This window comes from Mytilus californianus, unplaced genomic scaffold (assembly GCF_021869535.1).
Source record: "Mytilus californianus isolate M0D057914Y unplaced genomic scaffold, xbMytCali1.0.p SCAF_2, whole genome shotgun sequence".
Classification (NCBI taxonomy): Eukaryota; Metazoa; Mollusca; class Bivalvia; order Mytilida; family Mytilidae; genus Mytilus; species Mytilus californianus.
The window spans coordinates 139,611,649-139,635,850 of NW_026262668.1; the positions used below are offsets into that span (position 1 = coordinate 139,611,649).

Sequence of the window (24,202 nt, forward strand, 5' to 3'; positions counted from 1 at the left end):
TTTTAGCTCCTAACTACATCTCTACGTAAAAATTATGTTAGTCTTCAAAATAATGGTCCATTGATACAATAGTAATGATAAGACAGTTTATAATGTGTTCCTTATTTTCTTTATCTTATCACTTTAGCAATCCAAATAGATAATCATATTCTAAACTACACATTTAAATACTTTAAACAGTATGTATTTAATACATCACAAATTTCAGGATAAAGGATGACTGTAATAGGATTACTGTTTCTTTAACAGAGAGAAATGTATTAAGTTTTTGATAAGTGAATAATGCATCTTTTATAATAATAAAAAATAAATCAAAACATGGGGTATCTTTTTGTAACAGATAACCTGCATTTGATTCTTATGTCTGTTACCCTCATCCATAATCTTTCAAATTATTAATGTATTTATGAAATTTAAAAAAATCACAACAGGGTTATCTCTACACATTAATTATAACTTACAAGACTAAGCTGCGAATACATTTACATGATTAATATCTTGTGAAATGAAAGCTATATTTGATTTAAATGTAAAGACATTTGGTTTAAAATGTTGACAGTAACCTGCCACATGCTTTTTTAATCGGTCAAGAATGTCTCTTTTCTGAGTAATTTATTCTTCAAAATGATTCAATATGTTAATGAAATTTCTGGAATTATATTATATCCTTTTGTTTGCCATTCTTAGAACTGATATGCAGTAACATGTTCAAAAACTTGTGAAGTTTGCTCATGTTTTGCAATAAAAACTGACAAATACATTATAACAAATAAATCACTATATGTTATATCAACAGACTGAGACCCCCATTTGTCAATGTCTAGACTATTGAATTTGAGATTGCGCAAATTGTCTTACAAACATGACAAGCAAATTCTTATTTTGTGTTGATCACACTATGTTTATTGAAATAAGATAATTGTTACAGTCATCCATTCAAACTATAATTTATTTCTTTTTAAATTAAAGTGATCTTATATTGAGAAAACACTACCTTGTCTTTTCATAATAGTCCCCTACATAGAAAGTAAACACTTTCAACGCACTGAACTGAAACTTTTTTGATGCTGTCATTTATTCTGAAATAATATTTCATTTAATATCAAAACTAGGTTTTAATGAATATTATGGTAACGAAACTAATGTCTGGCATATCAACTTATGAGCCTGGAAACTTTGATGAGGGTTTTTATTTTACAACAGCTGATTTCATGGAAGTGCTAGAAGAAGTTTCGTCCACTTGGATTCCAACAGTACAGTAGTCAGTGTTTTCTTTTTAGAAATTCTATTCATAAATAAATGCAACAGTAGTATACCAGTTGTTATTACATAGTCCGTTTCTTTGTATGTTGGCGTTTGTTTTTGTAGCAGTTCAGTGTTTATGTTTTTCCGTTTTGTTTCCTCTTATAGTTGATGTGTTTCCTTCAGTTTTGGTTTGTGACCCGGATTTGTTTCAGTTAAATCGATTTATGACTATTGAACAGCGGCATACTACTATTGCCTTTATTTATATACCGCTGTTCAATAGTTATAAATCGATTAAGCGAAAACAAATTCAGGTTACACATTTAAACCGAGGGAAACACATCAACTATAAGAGGAAAACAACGGAACAACAGAAACATCAACATACATAGAAACGGACTATTTGATAACTACTGCCATAAAACGTACGAGTAATTCATAACACCGAGGTTATGTATCCCCCTTCCCGGCATCAATGACTTGAGACTCAATGTGAACAACGGTTTCTTATTTTTTGGTCTTCTTCTTTGGTTTTCCAACTGTGTGTTGATTCAAGCGATGTTGATCTCATGTGGTCCGGAATAAATGCCTATTTTATTAGATAAACTTTATGCATTTGAAACATATACATTTGAAACATATGTATGCCTTTGCACATAATTGGATATTCTATTCTTTAAATACGATTCTATGACAAGACAAATAACAGCCATCTATGATAAATTTATTTTTTGGAAAGAACAAAATGTTATACAGATAGTTATAAATGAACGTTTGCTTACGCTTGTTTCAAAATTCTTGACACAAAACTCTTAGAAGCCTAGCTAATACGACTCTAGGATGAGATGAATAACAACAAATATTTCTACTTCTTTCAATCACTCTAGACACCCGATCTAACAAACAAATGAAAATGATGCTTCGTTCGTGTATCTGTCGTTCATGTCGTCACGTAACTAGAGATTGACATCCTCATATGATGCATTATTACTTTCATTATGTTATGTCATCTATTCACACTACCGGTATAAACTAATTCAACGGCAATTCTATCTTGCAAATTTTATGTATTTTTGAGGTATCACAAAAGACCCTTAAATGAATTAATATCTTAGGAATTCAAGACATTAACATTTTAACATAACAGAATAACAAACAAACAAAAAAACAAACAAAAAAAACCAACAAACTCTTAGGTATATTCAAAAAGTTTTTGACAATCGTCTTATAATTTGATACTTTGTTTTTTCTTTTATTGTTAATTTTATTTTAATTCAACTGTAATGTATATTTCAAAATGTTATTACGAAATTTATTATTAACTTATACTAGGTACAGTTTGGAATAAATCATGATAAACGTGTAAAACCTGCACGTACATACTATTCACATTAAGTTTATTGTAATTAACGAAACTAAATTTCCAATCAAATAAAAATTAATAATAAAATAGTTATCCCAAAACGTATAGTTATCTCGTATAGGAAATACTGTTATATATTTTTTTTTTCAAAGACGCAGACAACAAAAGATGTGGCTGAATTTAATTGGCTGTTTGATATTTATGATGATGATTCAGTTAGAATGTCATGGTGCAAATTATCAAGAAAATAAAGGAGAGGTATGCGTCATATATTTCTTAGTTAAGGACAATTTCAACCCTTCTGATTTATTCTACAAATACTGATTAACGACTAGGCTGATGGATATAGTCTATGGTTTTTTTTTCTACAATCTCACAGAAGCATGGGTTCAATTCCGTCGATTTTCTTTTTTGTCGGTCTCTCTTTGACCTATGAGTTAGAACTCGAATAGAATCGTACAAATATTAAAAAAAAGATCAAAAAGGGACATTAAAATTCATCAGTCGAAGAAAACCTAATAAGAAACATTGTTAAATAACAAAAAAGATGGATGGACAAACAACAATTTACAGCATACTACAAAGAAACTACAAAAGTTTAAAAAACACAACTCCCCCTAAACACTGGGATAATATCAGGTACGTCTAAAGGCTAAGCAGATAATGCTTCAAATGTTGCTCATGGTAAGTTTGGAGGTGCTTTTGACAAGATTTGGTTGCTGATGTTCGTTAGAAGAAATCAGCTGGTCCGACTTTTGCGAAATAGAGCTCCACCAGGTGAGTTCCGTCGTTTTGAATGTATCTGTGTCCACGACAAACATATTCCGTATACACAATAGACCAGCAAAACTAAAAACATCATATCAATCATCATGACATTTATGTGACGCCCTCGTGACACCGCAGGAGTGTTCCTCTTCCTCCTCTCTGCTTTGAAACATTTCCAATTCAAGGAAGGGACTTAAACTGCATTACCGTCCGATCTGGTCTTGTTATTTTAAAATGCACCAGAGGCGTTAATTGTTATATTAAACTGTTTTGAGGAACAGTCTTGTAGTCGTCGATCATTGTCTCGAAAGGGATTCGATGGATTCTACTTTAACTTTTAAAGAAAAATAATTACTATTACTGTAAGATTTATTTTCGTTTAACGATGGGCTGTCGATTAACATGACTATTAAAGTGCCTAGGTAGTGATAGGTTTTTTTTCTTAGTCGAATTCTTGCTTAAGTATCACTTTATAGGAAACCGGTAATATGTGCTTCATATTTTTTCTTAACATGTATGATTTAAGTAGCAAAGCTTTATGTTATTTGATTATTTTCAAAACATCCATTCATAGTTGTATAAGTTCAGACAACAGATGTTCCTCGATGTTCAAATCTAATAAATCAATTAAAAGGACAAATAAAGGTAACAAAAAAAAAGTAAGAAATGGCATAATCTTTAAAAAAAAAGAGCGAGACCGGTTGTGTCTACAGGGTAAGCGTCTCCTGCTATGCTAGTATCACCCGCCATGTGAATTCATACTCAGTGAAAATGTAACAATCGGATTAAGCCACAATTGATAAAATTACAACTGTTTGGTATCTAAAGATAGTGAATGGAACCACAGACATGATGGTCGATTTCAAACGTCCCTCCTCATAACTTTGTCGGAGCAGTTTTGGTGTTAGCAGCACACCCTGCAAATAAGCGGATAGTCTGAACATGCACGAGAGTAACGTCTCAATTCAGATAGGTACACGCCATACGATGGGGCAGATGATATTTATATTACTACAGAAAAAAAGGAAAATTGACAATTGAAAAGTTGTAATCAGCACGCTTTTTATAGATTATAGTTTAAAGTCGTCCATATGTGTCAATATCGATGAAAGGACCAAGATATGAAGAAACCCTTCTATTTCACGTAGTATCCTTAATTTCAAGTTAACAAGGATATGTGCGATACAAACACCCAATAAAATATGGTTTATATAGTGAGAGGAAAACACTCAATGAAATATGGTTTATATAGTGAGAGGATATCATCAATATATCTAAAATTTATAATAAAGAACTTTGTAAAATATTTTTTTATTTGTATTTGAGAATTTTTAGCATGAATTTCCCTCATATGAATACTCAAATAAGTCGGCAGGTAGGGGTAAACAATTAGTACGAATTCGAATACAGATTGTTTGTTGAACATTACTAACATTAGCTGTACAAAAATTACTGCAAAAGATGCGCATTTCGACAATAAATGTGTCTTTAGTGGAGATCGAGGCCAGAATATTTAAAAAAAAAAAAAAAAAAACAACCAAAAATAGACCTTATGTATGGCCAAATTCGGAGAAGGAATCGGAGCTTATCTCGAGGGAGATATATTATTTCCAAAATCTTATACTAGGAAATTTCAATGAAACAATTTTCGTATTTAAATGCCAGACTTTAATAGGCCGGTGATACCCTTCAGGACTGAAAGTCCACCAGCAGAGGTATCGAACCGAGGGTAGTAATACACGAACGGTACCAATTATACTTAACCTCATGCGCATTTCGATAAATGAATATCTCTTCGGTTATATTCGAGGCGAACATATTTTAAAAAAACAAAGAAATCAGAGCCTATGATGGATAGTTGTCTCATTGGCAATCATACCACTATTAATTTTTATAAGGAATCATAGCTTTGCATGCGGGAGATGTATTCTCCTTAATCTTAAAGGATTTCTTCCAATTTAAAATGTTTTCAATCCACAAATCAAAGACCAGTCATTTGATGATATCATACTCGGTGTATTTGTTTTTGGAAATGTGCCGTTCTTCACTAAGTAAGATTTTCCTTATCCAAAACAAGAAGTTCGTATCCACGATTACCTTTTATTGTAGAAAAAGCTTTGTTAAATGAGAAAATGTATTCCACCTTTCAATTCTGCATCAGGAATAAAACATTTGATATTACAGCAAAATTGTAAAGATTGTGATAGAATATTGCCGTAGGTCTTTAGAATGTTTTAGGTAATCATCATCTGATTGACACTACTAGTTGTATATACTTTATCACAATAGTTTTGAATGCCACCTGGTGCTGTGAATCAATGTTGGTTAGAACTTAAAACAGAAGTTTAATCGAACATCTGGACAACTCGATTATTTATTGTTCTGTTAATTTTTTTAAAGTTTAAATGTTCAGTATACAGAATTGTTTCATCGTCCTTTGTTAATACTAAAAAGTAACATTGCAAAAATTGGAACTCCAAGAAAAATTCAAAATAAAAAGTCCTGTCATATTCCTAACCTAGTAAAGGCATTTCCGCATGTAGAAAATGGTGGATTAAACCTGGTTTTCTGGCTAGCTAAACCTTTCACTTGTATGACAGTCGCATAAAAAGTAAAATAACAAAAATACCGAACTCCAAGGAAAATTCAAAACGGAAAGTTCCTTAACCAATGGCAAAATTAAAAGTTCAAGCACATCACACGAATAGAAAATATAAGTCATATTCCTGACTTGGTACAGGCATTTCCTTATTTAGAAAATGGTCGATAAAACCTGGTTTTATTGCTAGCTAAACCTCTCACTCATTTGTTTCTGTTCTGAGGCGTTAAAGACTCGTTCTATTTCAATATTTGGAAGTGTTGTTAGGGAGGTTTAGAAAAAGGTTTATAAGCATCAGATTAATTCGTTATTTTAATTTTATGTTATAAATGGTGTAATCGATCTAGTTTTATTCACATTTATATTTGCAGATTTGAATTTCGATTTATCATATTTGATATTATCATATATTTTTGTAATTTCCGGAATAGTTACAGAGTTTCGAAGAAAGAGTTTTTGCCAATGTTACTAACTTTACACCAGCATTTGCAAAAAGTTCCTTGGAAGACCGAATGTATGACTTAAGTACTCGTTTTTTGTCAGTAATAATAAAAAAAGTTGTGAAAGATGATGCAAAAATATGGAGTAAGCTCCAAGCGGACAGAAAAACATACAGCGAAGCAGTGAAAAACATAGAAGAAGAATATAAGGAAGAGATTAAACAGGTAGACGAGCTGCAAACCAAGGTCTACACTCTAGAGACACAAAATGGAAGATTGAAGGAAAGGTTTGAATCACAATTTTTTTATTGCAATCTCACATCATATTATCAATAAGATATTTTGATGACTAAACATATCCCCTCGGTTAACATTAATCAAACTCCTGAACCAGAAAGTTTCTGTAATGTAATTTACAATTTGTTTTAAACAGCATCGCTATTAGCAGTCAGTTTGATTCAATGTAGACAAACTAAGATAAAAAAAACATCGTAAATGTATTATTGACTTGCAAGTGAATGATTTATCCTCAGTTGAACCCGTATTCATTTAACCCTAATTTGACCTTAGCTGAAGATGGTTTACGCATGCCATAAGTGTGTTCAGTCATTAAAAGAAAAGGAGGCCAACATTGAAAAGTGAAACAAGGGATACACCATTAAAAAACAATTTTTTGTCCAATCCACAAGAAATCATTCATATACAGGTAAAACCATGATTTAATATTTTTGAATCTATGACATGAAATCAAACAGACCTGGAAAATTCGTAATTACACAACTCCACGTGCTTCTCTGTTTATTCATATCTGTATTCATGTTTATATCAAGTCGAATGACTATCGGAAGACTTCGGAGGTAACTCGATGGTTTATAAGATGGCGTCTAGACTAAAATACGCGCAAAATGCTGATACATTATACCGAGCCTATAGATCTTTATTTGTTCTTTTGGACTTTTTGTAATTTGGATTTAAGTTTTAGTATGTTATGAATCATTAACGAGAATTTAAGTCAAATCGGTGATTATAAATTTAACAGCTAATGCCCCTTTAAGGTTACCAAAATTCAAATAGGAATCCATTATGGGTTCCTTTTTATCATCATGTTACGAAAAACATAGTAATTGATTTGTAATTAAGTAATACCTCTCCTTGCAACCTTTGAATTTCCTTTATATTTAAAACTGAGACCACTGTTTTAATCAACTTGAGGTTGAAAGAGCGCAAATATACTTTAAGATGTTAAGGTCAAACCTTTTGTTTTTTATTTAAATTTTAAGCAAAATTTTTTTTACGTGTTCAAGAGAGGGGCAAAAGATACCAGAGGGACAGTCAAACATATAAATCGAAAATAAACTGACAACGCCACGCCTAAAAAAGATAAAAAGACAAACAGACAAACAATAGTACACAAAACACAACATAAAAAACTAAAGACTAAGCACCATAAAACTGGGGGTGATCTCAAGTGCTCCGGATGGGGAAGCAGATCCTTCTCCACACGTGGCACCCGTCGTGTTCTCATGTTAGTACAAACCCGGTAAATAGTCTTATTCGGTAGGTCACATTCTTGAAAAGGGAACGGGATTGTAGTTACGACATTAGGAACATATCCGCTATCATCTGTGAAACGGATATTCCATAACGGTCAACCAACTCGTGTTGGCATCCGTAAGATTTCAGAAGGGGTGATTTCAACTTCACCATTTGGAACTCTTGGTTAAATAGCTCCCTTGTGAGCAGCACCCCTCTTTCAAGGAAATCATGATAGGAAATACAAGCCCGGGAATATCGTATCAACTTATTAAAGATCTTCAACTTATTAAAGATCTTAGTGTTTCTATTGACTAAAAAAAGATACCAGAGTGACATTCAAACTCTTAAGTCGAAAACAAACTGACAACGCTATGGCTAAAAAAGAAAAATACCAACAGACAAACAATATTACGCAAAACACAACATAGAAAACTAAAGACTAAGCAACACGAACCCCACCAAAAACTGGGAGTGATCTCAGGTGCTCCGGAAGGGTATGTAGATGCTGCTCCACATGTGGCACCCGTCGTGTTGCTCACGTTAGTACAAACTTGGAAACAAGTCCTAATTCAGAAGGTCACATTCATGAAAAGGGGAAGGGATTGCAATTACGACATTAGGAACATATCCGCTATCCTCTGTGAAACGGATATTCCATAACGGTCAACCAATTCGTGATGGCGTCCGTTAAAGCAACGAAGGGATGATTTTAACTTGAAACTTTTGGTTTGAAAGCTTCCTTGTGAGCAGCAACCCTCTATTAAGAAAATCATAATTGGAAATACAAGCCCGGGAATATCGTATCAATTGGGAGATATATACTCCGTATGCAGGCGCTGCTGGAATGTTCTACATAGAAATTAATGTTCACAATTGGGACCCTGAAATCATCTATTTTGTCATAAAGTTTTGTTTCAACCGACCATCATTGTCAATTTCTAGATGTAAATCAAGATATGAGGCAGACATAACTGTATCCGTTGTATTCTTTATCTCAAGTTCGATGGGATAGATGCGTTCAACATCGTCATCAAATTTGGAATTATTTAGTGAGAGAAAATTATTTATAAAGCGGAAAGTAAAGTTAAAGTATACTACTAACTTCTTTTCTTTCTTCCTAAGAAGTTCCTGTATGAAGTCAACCTCATAAGAATAAAGGAACAAGTCGACAAGGAGATGTGCACAGTTGGTTCCCATGGGAATGCCGATAGTTTGTTGAAAAACTCAAACCCCAAACGTAACAAATATGTTGTCAATCAAGAAATCAAGCATTTTCATATTGTCAGTTTCAGAGAATTTTTTTTGTGAATCAGAGTGATTTTTTACAAAGTAGGATATATCCCTCCCGAAGACAAGATAGATACTTGTATCTACGTTGGCCATTCTTTTTTTTATGAAACAAAGCTTTACCAACTCTTTCAATTTGTCTTTTAGTTTTGAATGGGGAATACTTGTGTAAGGTGTAGAAAAGTCAAATGTTTTGATACTATTGCAAGATGAAAAAGTGTTGGATTGTTTGTAATCTAAAAGATCTTTGTAATTTTTAGTATCCACATCTGATTCACGCCACCCCTAGAATGGGTAGTTTCGCAATAACTTTGAAGCCCGACTAAACTAATTATGAAATTGGTGCGTTTTATTCGCTTTTCTGGATTAACCTTTATCAGAAGCACTATTGTTTATTTTTTTAACATTATGAATGCATAACACTTTTCCTTTCAAACAATATTTATCGAATATTACGTTGCAAAAGACCATTCGACGTAAATGTTATAGTAATCAGTACAACAAAGGAAAAACATGAATTTCTACAATTATCGAAATTATTTAAAAGTAAATTGAAAAAAATGCATATACTAGTATACAGAAAAGATGAATACTAATGAAAATTATTACATATAGTGTGATGTACAATTGTATAGATAGATTATGATTTTTTATAAATGAATTTTGTTTTTTTTTTTGCATTTTCGCGATAAAATGAGATTATGTAATAATGTTGGACCCCTAAGTTGTTTACATGGACAATGTCGGTTGTATGTCAACAGGTGGCTTTTATCAAAATATGTTTGAAATTTGAATTTAAAGTTTATTCTTTAACTGAACTGAAGTGTCGGTTGAGAACGGAGATATACCAGTAGAGTCATCGACCTAATGGTCGTTAAAAGTCTTCACAGATTTCTTGCTTAGTTGATCTCTGGTTGATGGTTTGAATGTATTGATGTGGATGAGTTTCTGTCTTATTGATGATAACTCCACATCTTATTTATCTAAGACTCATTAATAACACTCATTGAAACCAAATAATACCATAATTGTTTATTTGTTTTTCGGTAGGTAAAGTATGTATATCGTAAAGGAACCAAATTTTTATCTGTCATGAATATTATTGTACAAACAACTACTCTATCAATTGAGTTATTAGATAATCAAATCAACGGCTATACAAGGTTCTTTATTAATACAATATCTGAACTGCTGAAACTGCCATACAAGTTTGAGGTTTAGCTAGCTATACAAACATGTTTAACTACCGTTTTCTCGGAAAATGCCTGTGTCAAGTCAGGAAAATGGCACTTGTTTTTCACTTGTTCCGTTGATTGATAGCGTTTGGTTTTTTCCAGTATACATGGACTTCCATTTTATCTTCAGTAATTTTGTTATACTGTTTTTTATTTCCATTGTCAGCTGTTTATTTTTTCGTTATTTTCTTCTTTTTTGTCATATAATGTTAGAAACTAAGCTTGTATTTTGGATAGATTTATAAGTTTTTGATATATTTTTCATATGGAAAACTGCATGCAACCAGACTTGATTAATTACCCACCATGTCTTGATTGTAAATTCTAATACATAAAGATGGAATTTATATTTGTGAGCAAAAAGATATTTAAGCGAGAAATCATCTTCATTTAAAATTAAAACCGTAAATTCGCTTGAATGACTAAATACTGTTTTTTTTCTTTTCTTCATTGTCTTCCATAACTATACATATTTTCTTGCTGGAGGCATACTTGTGACGTTTAGGTACTGAAAGGACATTGTTTTTCAAGGTTTTCCGTTATTTTGCATTGTGACATTATTTTCGTAGCAGCATCTATTCATTTGTTGAATCCCCTTCTCAACGTTTCACATTATAGTTTGTAGATTTATGTTTATATAGTCGTCATTGTATTTATTACAACACTGGAGAATTTAAGTCGAAATATCAAAACAAGCTGGATAGTTATATTAAGCAAACGGAAACTATCAATGCACTTGAATTGAAACTGCGAAACACTGAAGAAACCCTTAAGCATAAAACGCAGGAATATATTGAAATGGAACAAACACATAGCACATTAAAAGAGGTAAGTGACATAAATAAAGGCAACAGTAGTATACCGCTGTTCGAAATTCATAAATTGATTGAGAAAAAACAAGTCCGGGTTACAAACAAAAATTGAGGGAAACACATCAAATATAAGAGGAGAACAAAGACACAACAGAAACACTAAAATGCAACACACACAGAAACGAACTATAAGATAACAATAGCCATTTTCCTGACTTGGTAAAGGACATTTTAAGAAAATAATGGTGGGTTGAACCTGGTTTTGTGGCTAGCCAAACCTCCCGCTTTAATGACAATAGTAGATATAACAATAAAATGACAACATTACATGACAAGACTACAATACAAATAAATGTAAGAACATACAAAACAGAGAAACACAAATAAACAATACAATAGAACATTACGACAAGCTAATAGTTATCAAAGGTGCCAGGCCTAAAGATGAAGAGCATTGATGACCAAAAATTCCAAAAAGTTGTGCCAAATACGGCTAGTATATCTGCCTGGGATAAGAAAATATTTAGTATTTAGAATGATTCATATTTTTGCATGTTTTTTGCATGATATATAATATACATAAGATATTGGAAAAAGATATGGGAAGTTCAATGAGAAATACAGATGTGAACTTAAAACAACCAGAAAAGTTTGTCATTCATTTATTCGGTTTTTTTTTACTAATTTTATTAGTATTTTTTATCGGACCAGTTGAAGCTCACAATGCACAAAATGCTGGAAGCAGCCATAAGTAAACAATTTGGAAAACAAATTTTCAAGATTTTTGCTGAAAACCCAAACGGTACAAATATCAGATAGAAGATTTTGACCCTAAACTTCTTTTATGGGTTCTGTTAAAACAATCTAGATTGTAGAGGCTTCTCTGCTAAAACTGAGCAACCTTAAAATTGAGAATGGATATGGGGAACGTGTCAAAGAGACAACAACCAGACCAAAGAGCAGAAAAACAGACCAAGGCTACCAATGGGTCTTCAACACAACGAGAAAATCCCTCACGCGGATGAGGGCTTCAGCTGGCGGGGGGGGGGGGGGGTTAAACAAGTTTTGAGAGATCTCAGAAGAATAAGAAAACACACAGCAATACGCACAGTAAAACTCAGTTAAAAAGAAGTCCGAGTCCGATGTCAGAAAAGGTAACAAAAGAAACTAGGCAAAATGACAATTATACATAAATTAACAAAGGACTACTAGCAGTTACTGACATGCCAGCTCCAGACCTCAATTAAACTGAGTGAAAGAATATGTCTTCATCATATGAAAATCAAGCACAATCCCTCCAGTTAGGGGTTTAGTATCATACCTTCATAGAATATATGAGAAGAACATAACCCGTATCATGCCAACAACTGGTTTTAGAATAAATTTGTTTATGTCCGATGCAAAGGCCCTATGAGTGAAGCAATAATAATACCAAAACATACCATCTTTAATCACCTTGCATACATGTATTCAGAGGTTCATTGCGATATTGATATATTTGTTTCATTTTTAGAAGTACTCCAGGCAAGATATAAGCATTAAGACAATGAAAAAGAGAATTGAGACATATGAACGCAAACTCAAGGTTAGCATATACCAATTCCACCCCTGGAAAAGCTGAATAAATATCAAAAACGATTAAATGATGTCAGATTTTAAAAAGAACTTCTCATTTTAGAAATGGCTAAAATATTATACATAATACACAAAGTCGGCAATTGGTTTTAAAAAAATGGATAATAGAAATAAACAGAATATGAACAGAATATCTAGTAAATATCAATTAATATGCTTAATACTTAATGTCCATACAAAATAGAATTCATTGTTTTTGTCAACAAGTTGTTTAATTTTATATATCAGCAGTCATCTTTATCTTGTCACGCTAAACTTTAGATTTCTTTTAAATATATGTTTTGTTCGTTTACAGCTGTTTTTTGAATGCGCACCTGTTCCGATGCGACTGATTTGTTTTTGCATCTTTTCCTGTTTTTATTTTTGATCCCGTATTCATTTGATTTACAAGTTCCACCATGTCGTTATGCTACTTTTGAATAAAATTGCTTTCTTTTACACGTTTCATTGTTTTACATCTTTGATGAGTATTTTTTTTTTAACATATTTGATAGATGTTCGAATCTGTACGGATACAACCAGAGACAGCGGAGGAGTTCATAGAAATATCCTTGAGAGATATTTCAAGATTAATTTACAATATGCAATCTACCTTCTGGACGAAAGTGAAAAACTACTTTACAAAGCTTGAGGCAGAATTTAAAACTGAAGTAAGTAAAATTTCAGACAAGCATTTTTTTTATGTCGTTTAAAAATACACATGAGGTTTTTTTTTAATCGTAAAAAGTACAAAAAAAATGAGCGTGTTAAGTTCATTTCAAGGATTTCTAAACATTTAACTACTGAAAGAAAAAGGCCGAACCATTGGTGTTTGTAAACCAATGGCCACATTTTTTCGGCTCTAATACAGTCAAATGAAACAATTGAATTCACATTATAACTGCATAATAAAATGCTCGTTGTGTTCTCATAAGAACTTTATGTAAAACCATTACAATGTTAATTATCATTTAAGCTGAATACTTTTACATATTGTCTGGTAAAACAAGTTTCAAGAGCCCTCATTCCTATAGTTTTTGACTTTGTAAGTAGAAAAGCTTCTTAGGGGTGAAAGTTGGATAAAAAGGCGGATTATAGGGAAACAGTTAAATAACAAAAATACCGAACTCCGAGGAAAATTCAAAACGGAAAGTCCATAATCAAATAATCGTAATGTTAACCGCATTATCTCTTCCAGTCGTTCTACTTCATATGTCTGTTCGATATTTTTAAGAAAATAAAGGTTAAAGTAAACCCCTGTATACATCTACAACCTATGATTAATAGAAGAAGTGTACGAGAAGAGAATACAGATGGTTCGCATAAGGTTGTATCTATCTGCCGATGAACACACCAAACAAATAAATCAAATGGATTGCCAATAAAAAATTCTAGCCTCAGGATTGTAGCATTGCCAAATATGATTTGGAGGATCTGAAGGAATTTCTTATAAGTTTTTTTTTCCTAAAAAAAAGAAATTGTTTATAATATTTTTAAGTATGAAGTACTTTACTAGGTAACATTTCTGTTAATTTTACCAATCTCTCATAAAAGAGAGACGAAAGATACCAGAGGGACATTCAAACTCATAAATCGAAAATAAACTAACATAAATCTCGTAAATTGATTAGGAAGAGACAAATGAAGGTAAAAAAAGAGAAACTGAGGGAATCGAATGAACTCCAAAAAGGAGCGAAACCGGGTGCGTCAACAGGGTAGGCGTCATCATCTGCTGCTATGCACGCGTCACTGACCATACAATAGAATGTCACAATGGAGAATAGGGAAAAAAAACCCAGATCAGACGACTATAGTGGTATATAATATCTAAGATCGCGAAAACATGCACAGATGAGTAATGACACCGACACATTAAATCGGTTTACAAAGTTGTGATGGTGACAGTAATACTTATGTGGTGTCGATTTTAGTCGTTTTTCTTCATAACATTGTTAGAAAGTTTTTGTGTAAAGAGTAAACAACTGCTACTGAAGTCTGTATAGTATTAAAAGAGGGACGAAAGATACCAGAGGGACAGTCAAACTCATAGATCGAAAACAAACTGACAACGCCATGGCCAAAAATAAAAAGACAAACAGACAAATAATAGTACAGATGACACAACATAGAAAACCAAAGACTAAGCAACACGAACCCCACCAAAAACTGGGGGTGATCTCAGAGGCACGGGCGTAAGGTATTAACTGAGATATATAACTTTTACATCCATATCATCCGCTTTGAACAAGTTTATGTATACGAAACAAAGGCAACGTTACTACAAAAACGAATACTATTTTCTTTCAAAATGAAAGCTAACTAAAAAAAAAAGAATTATGTCGTTATGAAAAACGAATGCATAAACAAACTCCTCATATTTATTGAAGACGGTGTGCTTGATTAGGGATTGTACTGTTTGGTTTTTCATGGAAATGACAATTTTATTTTTAGTTAAAATTAATGTAAAAAAACATTTCCTGTCAAAAATTTATATACCGTGATGTATATCAACGTATATTATTTTATCCAAGGATCTAGATTTAAATGTGGTTACCAAATTCATTTAGACTGCCTAAATCATTAAATAGCACTTAGAAAACAAATTAAATAAAAAGAAGAATGTGTCTGAGGACACGAATGCCCCGCTCAAGCTTGCTTATGATACGTGAAAATACGTTTTGAGAGCATTTGATGTCACTGCTAGTTTAAAAAAAAACATTTGCAATTTTTCAAGTTGTAAAGGAGTATAACTCTACAACTGTAACTAACTTACTGAACAAATTCGAACTATGTCTGCGAGTTTTCGTTCTTAGCATTGTGCATGAGTTTTATAAAATTTACATGAGGCAAACTTACGTGTAAGTGCGGACACCCCAAAATTTTGCAATTTTCCAAGTTATTAAGGGCATAACTCTAAAAACGTAAGTGATTCACTGCTCAAATTCGATATCTGCCTGCGAGGTATGGTCCTTAGCATTGTGTATGAGTTTTTTTTAAATTAACATGAGGCAAACTTAAGTAAGAGTGCTGAAACGAGAAAAAAAAATTGCAATTTTCCAACTTAAAAAGAATGAATAACTTTAGAACGGTAAGTGATTCACTGCCCAAATTCGATCTATACCTTCGAGTTTTGGTCATTAGCATTGTGTATGAGTGTTATAAAATTTGGAGGAGAAAAACTTAAGTAAGAGTGCGGAAACGAAAACAAAATTGTATAGTGTCATAACTCTAGAACTGTAAGTGGCTCACTGCCCAAATTCGATCTCTGACTTAGACTTTTGGTTCTTATCATTGTGCATACATTTCATAAATTTGCATTAGGTAAAGTTTAAATAAAAGTGCGGAAACGAAAACAAATTGCAATTTTCTAAGTTGTAAAGGGGCATAACTCTAGAACGGTAAGTGACTCACTGCCCAAATGCAAACTCTGTCGGCGAGTTTTGGTTTTTAGCATTGTGTATACGTTTAATAGAAATTGCATGAGGCAAACTTAAGTAAGAGCGCAGAAACGAATAAATGTGCAATTTTCCAAGTTATAAAGGGGCATACCTCTAGAAATGTAAGTGATTCACTTCCCAAATTGAACTCTGTTTGCGAATTTTGGTCCTAAGCATTGTTCATGAGGCAAACCTAAGTTTGAGTATGGAAACGAAAAAAAAAATGCATTTTTCAAAGTTATAAAGGGGCATAACTCTAGGATGTAAGTGATGCACTGCCCAAATTCAATCTCTGTCATCGAGTATTGATTCTTAACATTGTGTATGGATTTTAAAAAATATGTATAGGTCAGGGAAAAGTAGTTATCGGTGCGTTTTTTATAAATTAAATTTATAATTTATTATATTATTTTAAATTAAGCCGCTAGTATTCCCATTTGAATTATTAAACATTTATGATATCGGGGCCGTTGATAGCTGACTACACGGAAAGATTTGTTTCATAGTTAAAGGCCGTACGGTCACCTATAATTGCTTACATACACTTCATTTGAACTCGGTGGACAGGTGTCTCATTTTCAATCATGCCACATCTCCTAATTTTTATATTATGAAATATGAACTCTACTTTTGCCTATTGTTCTATCTTATTATCTTTTATTCGTAATTGCGATCAATGTTTCTGTTTTTAATTGTATATGTGTTTTGCTATTTCCTTTTGGTTTGTAAAATATGAAACAAGGCCTCATATGTCCTATAGTTTAAGGCTTTAATCTTTTTCTCAAAATTAAAAAAAAATTATAAAGAAACAATATATACATTTCTTAATCTATTAAGTTTAACGTTCTCATTGATTAAAAGTAAAATTATGTATTAAATTGTACATATGACTTGAGGTCAATCTATGAGATCAGAAGGTTTCACTGTTTGTTCTCAAGTTTAATCACTAATTTTATCATTTGTTTTAATTATCATTCAGATTAGTTATATCTACAAAGAGAAACAAGAGGATGCTAGAATAATTTCAAAACTAAGAGAAGAAAGAAATATGCTCAAAGAGGAACTGGTCAAAATTAAACTACAAATTGAGGCAAGTACCCATTTTATATTCGACAAACTATCTTATCTTCCTACCACAATTTTAAGATACAATAATTATAATTAAGTTAATTATTTCGAACTTTTACTTGTATAATGCCAACTTACATTGACACATGCATATTCTATTTTTAGTTCTTTTGACAATACATACGTTCTGTCTCTGATTATTTAACATTCTTTTGTGTGATAACAAAACACCAACGATTACAAAAACAAAACAATAAATATCTATGCTACCCAAATAAGTTTTTCAAGGAATGAAACTATTTGATACAAATGACTTTAAAACTTAATATTTACGTTATATTTCAAAATCTTAAAAACTTTAAAGAAAATAAGATACTTAGTTCCGTGCCTACAAGATGCGCTTCTCAAATTACGTTTATTACGTACGATCGAAATATAATGTTAAGAAAAAAAAAAACAAATGGGCATTAACAGAACAGCCATAACTGTCTTTGGCCTGTTAAAATTTCAACCTTAAATGCAGATCAATTACGTAATTTATGAACTGTTAACTTGCAAACAAAATGAATCATTTGAAAAAATATTTTAAATTGTGTGTTACTTCCATCAACAGGAGTATAAGTCAACAATAGAGGTTACATCAACACAAACAACCTCTTTTGACATAGTACTGAATGTGATACGTGAGGAAGACGAAGGAATGCGAGAACAAGTTGACTTTTATGAAGTTTTGACAGAATTGGCTGAACAAGAGTATGTAGATATTACATTTATAACTACATTTTGCAATTTATACCGAAACAATTTTTCTTTTTTTGTTCTCGTGTCTATCTTGTGATTTATTAATTGCCGTTTTGGTCATGATTTTAAATTTTAAATCTCGTTTTATTTTGTACCAAGTATGATCTTGGAAACTTGTTAATTAGATTTCTCTTTGGAGATATTTTTCCTTTTGAACCGGGTGTCCTTTGTATTAAAGTTGGAAAATTCTAATCGAAAGATTTTTGTATACCATCATTATGTGTTGGCCATTCGGCATATCTATTCTACAGCTGACCACTGAGAAAAGGGTTGATAAATTTAGGCAATAATAATTAACCCATGTTCAAATTCATAACGCGATTATGAAGATGATAACAAATGAAAGTACTAAAACAAAAACTGAATGAATTGCTCCAAAAGGAGCGTTACCGAGTGTGTCGACATGGTAAGCGTGTCCTGCTATGCATGCTTCACCTGGTATGCGAATCCACACTCAGTTATTAGCTTGGTATTTTTGATGACGGTAGTAAGTAGACAAGAAATGGTTATAAAAAAATAAAACCATACTTATTCATGTTCGGACTGGCCTTTAAGTTTGAGTGACGGTCTGATGGTTAGATTGAAAAAAAAATTGTCAATCGAACAATATGATAATTTTATTTTGGCGATTAATCCTCAGTTGTACTTAGTTTACTTATTATACAAGTTTAATAAAAAGTATTAATTTTCGGCATTGCAACCTCTTTTTTTCTAACTGCGTCTCAATTACACTTCCCTTTAAGTAAGAACGCATCCTAACAAGGAAATACTAAAATAACGTTAAGAATAAATAATAATAAAATGGCGCGCACATTGCATGTACGCAGAAAATTGAGCAATATTTCTCTCAGTCTAAATTAATTCTTCAACATCTAAAAACATATAATTTATATGACACCCATTGCAGCAGTGAAGTATTTATAAGTTAATATAGCATCTCGTAATCTACATACCGAAGTACTTATTTTTAAGTTTCTTGGTTGTATCTTACTATTTCTTATAGAATTTGCTCGTATAATGTTCTTCGTCCTCTCGCTTTCCATTGAAATTGGTAAATTCATTTTTATGGCGTTATACACATTGGTGATGCCAGGATCATGCGTGTTAACGAACTGAATTATGTTTTTTTTTCTATTTTTTTCTGACAAGTCCTGTGAAGGATGAAAACGTTAAAACAATGATGCTAATATTTTATTATCTACTTACCTGATTTTTGTGTTTTCTATGAATATAAGAATCTGTACACGACTTGATATAACATTTAATATATATATATATACAAGTATAACGTTGTTTTCAATTTAGACTTTTATATACAAGTATATATATATATATATACAAGTCTAAATTGAAAACAACGTTCAAACCTATGATTGCGTTGGATAAAAACCGCATTTTTTTATACGTGTGCATGCAAAACAAATTTCTCCGTCGAGGGGTCTAAAAACAGCACAAACAACATTTTCCAAAAGACCTAAAAAGTAAAAAAAAAGTATATTTTAACAAAACGCATTTGACTAGCAGGTCGAACAACGGATGTTCTTAAACCCTGCTGACTGCCATTGGCGATTGCAGATGTAACAAAATGGATCTTAACTTTTAATCTAATACCAAACAGAAAACAATAAACTTGCGGAAAAGATGGCATACCGCAAACAAAAGGTGCAAAAAGTAGTACACCATACCCGGATTTCGACAATTATTGTCTCTTCAGTGATGTTAGGAATCGAAACGGTATTTGGAAAGCCATTTAATTTACCTCAGTTTAGGATAGACTCTTGAATTTTGAAAGTCGAAATAGGATGAACGGATCATATAAACCCGAAGGCAAATATAATACAAGTCCAAACGAAAAAATATAAACAAGTCTAAATTGAAAACAACGTTAAAACCTATATCTATAAATCGTTGATATATTGTATTCAGTAATTCTTTTAGGAATGTGTCTCTCGATATCCAGATTACCTATATATTATTAGATATTTGTTTTATTCATTTTCTCATTTTTGTCTTTTAGATTATAATGCAGCGGTCTCTTTTGATGTAGATTCTCAACTTTTCCTTATCTCTTCGCTTTCATATTAAACCAATATTATTAAAGGTAATTTACTCCGTTAACATATTGGAAAATAATTTCAGGGAGAGCGAATTGACACCCGAAAAAATGTCGACGAAGTGGGAACAATTGAAGACATGGTTTAGTCAAGGTACATGTATATAGATATAAGAAGATGTGGTATGAGTGCCAATGAGACAACTCTCCATCCAAGTCAAAATTTATAAAAGTAAACCATTATAGGTCACAGTACGGTCTTCAATAATATACTTATTTCTGACAATAATGTGAAATAACAAATGAATTCCAATGTATTTACGGACAGTTCAAATTGAAACTAAAAATCTCACATCAATATACAACTCTGCGGATCTGGTCATTATGACCATTCTTCTACCAAAGAGGGCACCGGTGATTTGATGAATTTGTTACAACTTGATTAGACAAATCTTTAAGTTGGTATTTTAAATAAAGTCATATGAAACTTCAAATTTGAAAAAAAGTTGAATATGTTTGGTATACTTGAAAGGTTAAGTTTTACTCTAAAAGAAGTGAACGTGATTTGTTTTTAAAAGAAAATCCTTTAAATTATAAAAATCTTCATAAATGTACCAAAATTGATTTATTGACTTCCCAGACACTAATTCGTCGATATTTTTCCGTATGCAGTGACCTTAAAGTCATATGAAACTTCAAAATTAAGAAAAAGTTAAACATGTTTTATATACTTGAATAGCTAAGTTTTACTCTTAAAGAAGTGAACGTGAACTTTTTTTTCGACAAAAAATCCTTTATATTATCAAAATCTTCATAAATGTACCGATATTAAATCATTGGCTACACTAATACGCCGATATTTTCCCGTATGCAGTGATCTTAACTACGAGACCTCTCGTTATAGCTTCGGCCACCGCACAGCGCAAGTGCGAGGGGAAACCGTGATGAAAGAATGTAAACACACGTGCTGTTGAAGGTAAATGAAAATAACAGATTCTTAAAGAACAAATTTAATACAACAAATCATTTAACAACTGTCAAGGAATAGTTTAATTAACAAATGGGGACGCATGGAAAATATAAAAACAAATGTCATGGTTTTTTCAATTCACTTATATGTTGCTCCACGTGCTCTGTTTTTATTGTTTATCAATATCACGATCCGGTAAACTTCGGCAATAAACTCGTTAGTTTATAAGCTTGCGTTCAACAACTACTGAATGAAATATTATTTGTCGATAATACGTTATAGATGTGTAATAAATATAAAAAAAAACGTGCATGCGAGACTTAGTTTAATATATATGCATGCATTGGTTCAACAATTTCGATAACATTAAAATTTCAAGAGACTCGTTTCATATGACTTTAACTATGACACCTCCCGTTATAATTTCGGCCACCGCACAGCGCAAATGCGAGGGGAAAACCGTGATGAAAGAATGTAAACAAACGTGCTCTTGAAGGTAAATAGTTATAACAGATTCTTAAAGAACAAATTTAATACAGCAAATCATTTAACAACTGTTAAGGTCGAAAGTTAATTAGCTTGCAATTAACAACCACTTAATGAAGTATTATTTGTCGATAATACGTTATAGATGTGCAATATAATAACTACTCTAAATAACAGCACAACAATGTTAAATCTGCAAATTTGCGGAAGCAAATTTTTGTTCTTCCCTCGCAGGGATTCGAACTCATGCTTTTGGGATATCGAGACAACACCGCCTGCACTGTAATACCTAGCATGCATATTAACTGCTGAACCGAATAAATGAAATCTACTCCTGATACTTCACATAATTTTGTGTAAAGGCTTACAAAGTCTGTACGATGGTCCGTTTATGAAAACAAAATAATTATCGGTGTCACTCTTTCTAGATGAATGTTGTTCCATTCTTTCATACTCAGCTGATATTTAAACCGCAAGTAGAAACAAGAATGTCATTATTGGAATTTAATTGTGGTACAAATTAACAAAAGACAATGAAAATCAAATATGACTTTTCAGTATCTAAGTCAGGGTTCCCAATTTCACATTCAGATATATTGATGATATTCCCAATTGTGCACCTCTCCTGACTGACCTTTCTAATTTTCATATGAGTCGGAGTTTCCTCAGACACTTGTTAAAATAAGAAAATCAAAGAAGCAAGATCATTTAATTTCACATATAGGTATACTGTTCCTTCCATTAACCATCCAAACCTTTCTTTGTGGGTCCCATTAATATATCCTCCTGAACCAAAGATTAAAAAAAAAACACAGGTACAGCTTCGCTCGCCTCATTTCTAGACATTTACCTCGAATTTGAGTACATCGATATCAGTCTCAGAATCTATGACAAACGAAACAATTTTGAAATTGATTTCTGAGCAAAAGATTGATGAGCCATGGTTTTGTCAAATAGCGTCTCATCCTTTTTCTCAAAAAGTTCATTGGAAAGTACCAAGACCACATAGATGAACATTCGGTTCACAAATAATACAAGATGGTCTCGAGTTATAGATTCTAGATGCTGAAATTGTTTATTTTTGTTATCTACTTCATAGTTTTCCCTTTATTTGTTTGTGTGATACGGTGTTACTTTTGGACGTATGACTCTTGACAAGAATTGGTATTTAAGAATCTAGCTATCGGGTTGTTGGCTTAAGGTGTTCTTGGCACAGGTGGGTCCAGAGGTGCAGTTCGGACGAAAAAAGTTTTTTTAGTGTTGATTTCATGTTGTTTATCCTTGTCTTTACATTCATCTTAATTTCTACATAATCGATAATGTGTGTACTATATACTGTGTGAACTCTCAACTACACAAACTATTATGTTGGCGTCTTTGTTAGATTTATTTGTTTGTTTGTTTGAATTCTATAGTCAGTTGTGTTGTTTGTCCATGATGTATAATTACACAGTTTTGGCTGCTGGATCCTAATATTATTTTGACATTTACCAATTATGTATGTTTTGGTTGCTCACTCAATTTTGTTAAAAACATAAAACTATTATCAACTGTCATAGTAGGAGATTAAGCTAACTATATAACCAGGTTCAACCCACTATTTTCTACGGGAAGTACATATACCAAGTCAGGAATATGACAGTTGTTTTCCATTCGATCCGTTGGTTGACAAAGTCATATGTTTTAGTTTGTCAGTTTTAAGGAATCCCCTCCTTTGGAATTTACCTTTAAGCAGCAACCATGGGATCATGATAGGAAATGCAAGCTGTGGAATTTTGTATCAACTGGAAGATAAATACTGCATTTGCAGTCGCTTCTAGAATGTTGCTGCATAGAAATGATGTTCACAATTGGAAAGCTGAAATCATCGTTTTTGTCGTAAAGTTTTGTTCTTTACCGACCTTCGTTGTTGTTTTCTAAATGTAAGCCAAGAAATGTGGCAGACTTTACTGTATAAGAAAGACGAAATATACCAAAGGGATATGCAATCTAATAAGTCGAAAATAAACTGACAACGCATGCTGAAACAGGAAAAGACAGTTGTAGCCTTTATTTCATGTTCGATGGGATAAATGCGTTCAATATAGTCTCTATACTTTAAATGAATGAGTGAAAGATCAATGGTATATACAACTAAATGTAACCGATATCGGCATTCATGGTAAGTAAAAAAAGAAACACACAGTAAGCTAAGAAAAAACCACGAGACTACAAAATGTAAAACGATGAAAATTGATTAAAGCGAATAATTTCAACAGTTATCTAACTTTAACAGACGGAAAGTACATCAACCACTAGATTTCAGACTCCTGACTTAGAACTCTTCCTCATCGTAGGAAGTGATGTAACTGAACAACATTAGAATTATAAAAAGTCAGCTGAAAGAACATCCCTATTTTAATTATTACTAAGCCACTTTCTAAAATATACTTGTTCAGAGGTAGATTGTTTTTTTTTTCTCTCAGCATCATTACAACTGCGGTAACCA

General features: G+C 32.2%; 2 protein-coding genes across 2 annotated transcripts in view; both read left to right on the forward strand.

Moving 5' to 3' along the window:
* LOC127731244 (tropomyosin alpha-4 chain-like) overlaps nucleotides 1-24,202 on the forward strand; it is a 92,606-nt gene that overhangs the window by 54,279 nt on the left and 14,125 nt on the right. The gene's annotated exons all lie outside the window — the stretch shown is intronic.
* LOC127731245 (restin homolog) overlaps nucleotides 11,142-24,202 on the forward strand; it is a 62,173-nt gene continuing 49,112 nt past the window's right edge. The window contains exons 1-3 of the mRNA XM_052240268.1: nucleotides 11,142-11,301; nucleotides 12,799-12,870; nucleotides 13,415-13,570. Coding sequence (XP_052096228.1) covers nucleotides 11,272-11,301; nucleotides 12,799-12,870; nucleotides 13,415-13,570 — 258 coding nt within the window. The 5' untranslated portion in view covers nucleotides 11,142-11,271. The remainder of the gene's footprint in view (nucleotides 11,302-12,798; nucleotides 12,871-13,414; nucleotides 13,571-24,202) is intronic.